This window comes from Puntigrus tetrazona, chromosome 19 (assembly GCF_018831695.1).
Source record: "Puntigrus tetrazona isolate hp1 chromosome 19, ASM1883169v1, whole genome shotgun sequence".
In the NCBI taxonomy this organism is placed as follows: Eukaryota; Metazoa; Chordata; class Actinopteri; order Cypriniformes; family Cyprinidae; genus Puntigrus; species Puntigrus tetrazona.
The window spans coordinates 1,497,458-1,505,217 of NC_056717.1; the positions used below are offsets into that span (position 1 = coordinate 1,497,458).

Below are 7,760 nucleotides of genomic sequence, written 5' to 3' on the forward strand. Positions count from 1 at the left end.
TAGCACCTCTGTTTTTTCAGAATTTAACATTAAGAAGTTACTCATCATCCAGCTTTTTATATCGACTATGCATTCTGTTAGATTCTCAATTTGGTGTGTATCACCAGGCTGCGCTGAAATATAGAGCTGAGTATCATCAGCATAGCAGTGAAAGCTAACACCATGACTCCTGATAATATCTCCCAGAGGTAACATGTAAAGGTTGAAAAGTAACGGTCCTAGCACTGAGCCTTGAGGAACTCCATATTTCACTTTTGATCGATATGATACCTCCTCATTTAATGCCACAAACTGATAGCGGTCAGATAGATATGATGTAAGCCATGCTAAGGCGCTTCCTCTAATGCCAACATAGTTTTCTAGTCTATCCAAGAGAATGTTGTGATCGATAGTATCGAATGCTGCGCTAAGATCTAATAGCACTAATAACGAGATAAAACCACGATCAGATGATAGAAGCAGGTCATTAGTAACTCTAATGAGAACAGTCTCAGTACTATGGTACGGTCTAAAACCTGATTGGAAATCCTCACAGACACCATTTTTTCTAAAAAGGAATACAGTTGTGAGGATACTACCTTTTCTAGTATCTTTGACAGAAAAAGGAGATTAGAGATTGGTCTGTAATTTACTAAGTCTTTGGGATCAAGATGTGGTTTCTTAATGAGAGGTTTAACTACAGCCAGTTTAAAGGTTTTGGGAAGATAACCTAATGACAATGATGAATTAATAATGTTCAAAATAGGATCTATGACTTCTGGAAGCAGATCTTTTAATAGTTTAGATGGAATAGGGTCTAACATACATGTTGCTGGTTTAGATGATTTAACAAGTTTGTACAAGTCTTCTTCTCCTATAATAGAGAAAGAGTGTAATTTTTCCTTAGGGGATCTAAAGCTCATTATCTGATGTGAAACTGTAGTTGACGGCTGCATAGTTACAATTTTATCTCTGATGGTATCAATCTTAGAAGTAAAGAAATTCTGCTGTTGGTGTGTGCAATGTTTTTGTGTTACCAGTATCAATATCCCTCTCTTGGTCCTGACTTGTCAGGGCCAATCTGGTATCTTTCAGTGATCTCTCAGGTGGGTCACAGGCTGCACATGAAGACAAGTGATACCAGGTGTCACCTTTGCCAGCTAGGCGAACACAGTGTGAAGTTCTAGCAGTGACTTTCAGCGGAGTAGACCACCTAGGCTCCTTCCACTTTCTCCTAAATAGCGAAGTTTCACCCACTCTGTCGGCCTAGCCTGAGCAGTTCGCTCAGCACTGTCAGTGCGTGATGCTGAAACCTGAGTAGAAAAACAGTTAATCAATGCAGTTAGTTTGTCAAAATACACTTTATGTGTCAAAGGTTCAATGGGCTCCAGACACAAAGCCGTTGCTGGTCCAGGAAATGATCGACCTGTCATAAGTTCAAAAGGTGTAAAACCCGTAACCCTGTTAACAGAAGATCGGACAGACATTAGTGCCAGTGGTAAAGCAGACAGCCAGTTAATCTTAAGTTGCGCACATATTTTAGCAAGCTTGTGTTTCAGGGTTAGATTCATACGTTCGACTTTTCCTTGTGATTGGGGATGGAACACAGCACCAAATGAATGTGTCAAGCCTAAGGCTGTTTCTACAGTTCTTAAGTGCACATTTTTAAAATGACTTCCATTGTCAGACCTAATCCGTCTCGGAAAACCATAATGGGGTATATAATGATTTATCAAACATTTTATTACAGCGGTGCTGTCTTCCTTCCCCACAGGAAATGCTTCTGGCCATCCAGTGTATGTGTCTACCATGACCAACAGGTACCTCTTACCATTTATTCTGTCTATCATATCAGTAAAATCAATGACTACCTCATCACCTGGTCCACTAGCCAGTGGAAAATGACCAGCTGATGGGCGCATTGAAGGCTTAATGTTGTGTTCTTGACAAACTTCACATGAAACAATATGATGTGAAATCAAATGTGGCATGAAAGGGTGCCACCAGGATTGTAATGCACGAGACATTTGTTTGTCTCCACAGTGGGATGGACTATGAATTTGTGTCAAAACAGAAACAGCTAATGATGAGGATAACACAGGACGACCATCTGGTGACGTCCACAAACCATCATGTGCCTTAATAGCTCCTTTGTTTAACCATTGAGTCTTTTCTGATGGGCTAGCTAGGTGTTGTTGTTTAATTATATAAGGTCTGGATAAATTAGGAAACAAATCAGACAGCTGACGCTGTGACATCATTAGGCATTGACTTGGTAGATATCCAGCTGCCTTTTTTGCCGCTTCATCAGCCGCTGCATTTCCTAATGAAATGAATGTGTTAGAAGTTGCATGACCTTGACATTTCATCACAGCTACTGCAGCAGGCTTTGCCAATGCCTCTGACAGCTGTTCTGCTTCTTTAGCATGCGCGATGGGACGTCCCGTAGCAGTGACATAGTCAATTCTCTTCCACCTGGGAAGTTCAATGTGTACGGCAGTAACAACATATGCAGAGTCGCTGTAAATGTTAACCTTCTGTCCCTCTGCGAAGCGCAGGGCCTCTATCATTGCCAACAATTCAGCTCTCTGAGCAGACTGCTTTCCTGTCAACCTTCCTGCTTTCACTGTGCTAAACCTACCATTAAATTCTTTAACTACTGCAAATCCAGACTTCAGCTCTCCTACTTCATCCCTGAAGCAACAACCATCAGTAAACAATGTCATAACATCTTCATCTAATAGCGGCGCGAGACAGTTCAGCCCTAGCTTTTGAAGCTACATCAGTTAGCGGAGCACAGTCATGTGGTATACCATCAGTCACAAGGTCAGCCATATTAATTCCTTCATGTGTAAACGTCAGGTTTGGGGCGTCAAAAATTTTGGCCAGACGTCTTTGTCTCAGTGGTGAAAAGGTAAATGAATTACTATTTACAAATGACATAACAGAGTGTGTGGTTAAAATAGTCAGTGGATGGGCCATAACAACATGTGATGTTTTGTCAATTATCTTTGCCAGACCAGCCACGAAGCGTGAGCAAGGAGGCTGGCGTTGTTCTATCTGATCTAGTAATACACTGGCATACATTAGAACCTTCCTCTGTCCTTTATCTTTCTGAAATAGCACGCCATGTGCACTTGTCTTCGTCTCTGAAACATCCAAGAAAAATGGTAAAGTGTAGTCAGGGCAGTTTAAATGGGAGGCATGTGACATTTGCATTTTTAATTCAATGAATGCTTTTTCTGCCTCAGCTGTCCAGCTGAGGGTAGTAGTCAGATTTCTCATGCCAGCTTCCTTAACAAGCTGTCGTAATGGCATAGTTAAAGCCACATACATTGGAATGTATTGTCTGCTGAAACCTGTCAAACCTAGGAAAGAAAGCATGTCTTTCACAGTGATCGGTCTTGTATGGTTTAATATGTCTGTACGGTGTGAACCAGTCAGTCCAGATCCTTCTGCAGTCACTAATCTGCCCAGAAAACTAACTGTAGGACGACACAGTTGCAGTTTGTCTTTACTGACCTTGAATCCAGCTGTGTATAGTTTTATCAGTACTACTTTTTGTGGCTGTCATACAATCTTGTGGTGTCGTAGCTGCAATGAGTAGATCATCTACATATTGAATCAGTATTGTGTCTTCTGGCATTTCACACGGCTGCAGTATTTGTTTCAAAACCTGATTAAAAATGCCTGGTGATAAAATGAAGCCTTGTGGCAAACGGTTGTATGAATACTGTTGACCACGATAAGTGAATGCTAAACAGTCTTTGCATTCCTCAGCAATAGGAATACAGAAAAAAGCATTTGCTAAATCTATACATGTAAACCATTTCTGTAGAGGTGTTAAGTTTGACAGGGCAGTGTAAGGATTAGGTACTGCTACTGTAGGTGTTGAAACTAGGGAATTTATCTTCCTTAGATCATGTACCATACGATATTTATCAGTACCTGGCTTAGGGACCGGAAAAATTGGTGTGTTCCATTCATAGTCATGTTCTATCAGTACCCCAGATTTAAGTAATCCTTCTACAGTTGATGCTACCCCCTGTTCTGCCTCTCGCTTGTTTCTGTATTGTGGGACCCAAACAGCTTCATCAGTTTTCAGAGAGAAAGAGACTGGAGTAATATCACAAAATCCAACGTCCGTCGGACCTGCAGACCAAAGGTCTTTTGGCATTGATTCAATCAATTCACTTGCACCTTCACCATCTGTTTTCTCCTTCCGTGACAGCGGTCGACCCACGTGTGTGTCATCGTGCCAGTGTCATTTGTGTAATGGCTGTATTTATATGCCTGTTGTGATGGTGAAAAATACATGCAATAAATATTGGTTGGTTCCCAATCAGTACTAGCTAATAGTCGTTTTGTCATACTTCCTAGTTCCCTAGCCTCATGATTAGGACTGGTGCAAGAGAAATGTGTGGTGCTGCTGTATCAGACATCTTGTACCACTCCATTTGTTCATTAGTCAAATTAACTGGTGAAACAACACCCTCTTTTCCAATCAAAAGGCCCATACCTCTTAAACACCATTTGGTGCCCTCATGTTGTTCAAAGAGTTCCTGATACAGCAGATCATCATTTCTGTCATAAAACAATGTGCAGTGTAATGGGTCTGGTGGTGGTAAGAAAATACCAAACTGTGTTATCCACTTCCGCCATTGGTTATATAGACGCTGAACCCCATATTCTGATTCTGAGTCTGTGTCTAACTCTACCCAGTATATGTCAGCTGCCTCATTCCTATCAGTTCCCCTAAGTAACCATTGATTGTGTGCTGTATGTCCATGTGTAGAGCAGTTATGTTCAGTGCCATTTGGTAATGTGACAATTTACTTGCGAGGAACATAATATATTTGCCCCTAACTTAACCAGTAAATCTCTACCCATAAGAGGAATTGGTGCGTTGGAAGAGTAAAGAAATGAGTGTAAGAGCTGTTGACCGGCTACAGTCACAGTGAGAGGTTTAGTCAATGGCCAGCGTTCTAATTCTCCAGAGAAACCCATTACTCCAACAGTGTCTTTTGATAAATCAGTCTCTTCAATGGTGCCTTTAGTCACAGTGGAGTATGTTGCTCCTGTGTCCACAAGGAGCTGTAGTGGTGTTTTGTTAACCACTACAGTCATGAGAGGTTCGGCCCCTCCTCCCACGACAGGTCTCTGTGAGCCTCTTCATTCATTTCCCCCTCCTGTTGCCCATGATGGCATCTGATGTTGTGACATAGGGCTCAGGGTTTGACCTTGGCCTGCTGCGTAGCCACCTCCAGTCAGTTGTTGGCCTCTGCCTCGACCAAACGAATTGCCTCCACGGGGTCCCCAGCTAGATCCCCTTCGTAGTCTGTTTGGGCATTCATGTTGCCAGTGTCCAGACCCCCCACACTCAAAACAAACATCCCCTCTGCCTCCAAACCTCTGTCTATTGTAATTTTGCCTGCCCCTATTGTTACCCCCACCCCGTCTGTATGCAAAAGGTGGAGTAACATCTGGTGGTGATACATATGCTGGTGTTTGTGGTGTCCAGTCTGTCACGGGAGGTTCACGTTGTGGCATTTGTTTGGCCTTTTTCTGATTTAGGTTAGCTCTAGCTTCATCCAATTGTAATTTAAGAAGCTGATTCTTTAATTTATCAGTCTCTTCCGCATCTTTAGCTGATTTAGCTGTAGCCCTATCTACATGATGTACAAAATATCTTTCCCATACCTCATTTGTGCAACCTGGGATGGCAGGGTCGTCCTCCATCTTAGCTTTAACGCTTTCAGGTGCACCTTTTAGGACAGCTGCGCGAAATATATCTCTTGTAACTGGGTTGGCTGCATGGTTTTCATCTAACATTTGTTCCCATTCTCCCCCACATCTCATTATGTATGCTGCGCCAGACTCACCAGTTTTCATCTTAAAAGTAATGTTTTGATATGTCGTTGGTGGAATTGGATATTTCTGTCTCAAAGCCCTACTGAGTGGTGTCATGATACGTGTCAATGGTGTGTTGTGTGGTAGCCGGCTCAAGTCAGCATTCATTTCTATTTCTGCAATCTGTGCTGGAGTCATAAATTGACCAAACAGACATCTAATGTCACCCAATGAAAGTACTGTGCCGTGACATAAGGTAGTTAGTTTACTCAACCACCTGCTACCTCCTTGAGTAATAGGTGGCAGCTTACCTTCAATGGCTAACATGTCACTGTGTGTCCATGGTTGGTACTGCACGTTACCACGCTGAGTCACTAATGGCATTTGGGGTATATACAACTGACTCTTATATGATTTGTCTGATTCATCTATGCTCTCATCATCACTGCTGTTTTCCTGTGTGATTTGGCTGATGACCTAGTGCGACTAGCGATGGGCCTTTCTTTCTCCAGTTTCTTACCTTCTGTGATGTCCATAGTCCCTATAATGTTTACCTCATATATTTCCCTCAATAATCCCCTTATCTTCCTTAACTACTACGTCTAATCCTTTCTGCCCACAGTCCTCACTTCTCTCAATTTCAGATTGTCCCTCACAAAATGTAAGCTGCTGCCCTTCTCCTTCTCTATTCAGTTCGGCTAATCTTTCTTCTAGTTTTTCCATTATCTTTCCCACACTATTCATCATATCCGTGTAACCATCCTTTGCTTCTATAAAATCTTTACCTACTTGATCAGCTATCTCAGTAAATGGCATGTCCATGTCTAACTGCCCTCCCTTCACTTCCATCAAAGGCATCTGTCTCTCTACATAAGTGGTAGGTGCTGTTGGTAAGGGCGGATACAGTGGGGCGGAAGCTAGTGATGCACTAGGCTGTGGGCTTCCTACTTTCACTTCCTGTCTCTGTTTAGCTGCTGCACTATCAACTTCCTTTTTCTTCTTTGGTACGCCCAATGCTGTTACAGTCACTGCCATGCTGGTCCACTTTCTCAATTCATCATCTAACTTCTCTCCTCTGTTTTATATGAACCCTTTTTGTACCACTGAACATCCTTCTTCTTATCTCTATGCTGCATAACTTTTACACGTGCCCTTCTTTCTAATTCTCTTATTTTCGGTCCTAAAGCAACCGTTTTCTGTCCAATATCTGGTCCAAATGCTACTACCATAGTTTCCCACTGTTCACCTAATTCCTTCTCTCTACCCTTTTTATCTTTTGGTGGTGTCTGTGCTATTTCCATATCTACTACATTCAACCATTGCGTCAATACAGGGGGACATCCATACTCATCACATTCTTTCTCAAACTCTGCCATTTTACAATCTTCCTCCACGCAATACTTCTTTGTTTATTTAAATATTCTACACAGTTCTACTATTTAGCAATTATCTCTTATACAGTTTTAAGCACAATAATGCAACATAAACACTTCCACTTATTTTTAATAAAACAATGTATTAACAATAATGCAATAATTACTTAAAATATCCACATTAACAACCGGATTTAATGCACTGACATACACAAGCAAGGAATTATACTATATACATATAATTATATATATACAACGATCGTGTTATATTCGTTTCAATTGTTTAACCTTTCACTCGCACAAAAATTTACTAGTTCGACGACTAGAGGGTGCACCCAAATTATGGTAATTTACCGGACTCTCACCGGAGGGACTTCAACCCAAACGTGGTAATTTACGGACTCTCACCGGAGGGACTCCAACCCAAACGTGGTAATTTACCGGACTCTCACCGGAGGGACTCCAACCCAAACGTGGTAATTTACCGGACTTTCACCGGAGGGACTCCAACCCAAACGTGGTAATTTACCGGACTTTCACCGGAGGGACTACAACCCA

The 7,760-nt window shown here is 41.9% G+C and overlaps 1 protein-coding gene and 1 pseudogene across 1 annotated transcript; both read right to left on the reverse strand.

Annotated features, from left to right (window-relative positions):
* Nucleotides 1-923: 923 nt before the first annotated feature.
* On the reverse strand, nt 924-4,800 carry LOC122323395 (annotated as a pseudogene).
* A 37-nt stretch (nt 4,801-4,837) lies between these two features.
* LOC122323396 lies at nt 4,838-6,276 on the reverse strand. The gene has a single exon (XM_043217205.1). The coding sequence runs from the start codon at nt 6,211-6,213 to the stop codon at nt 5,152-5,154; it is 1,062 nt and encodes a 353-aa protein (XP_043073140.1). The 5' UTR covers nt 6,214-6,276; the 3' UTR covers nt 4,838-5,151.
* Nucleotides 6,277-7,760: the final 1,484 nt, after the last annotated feature.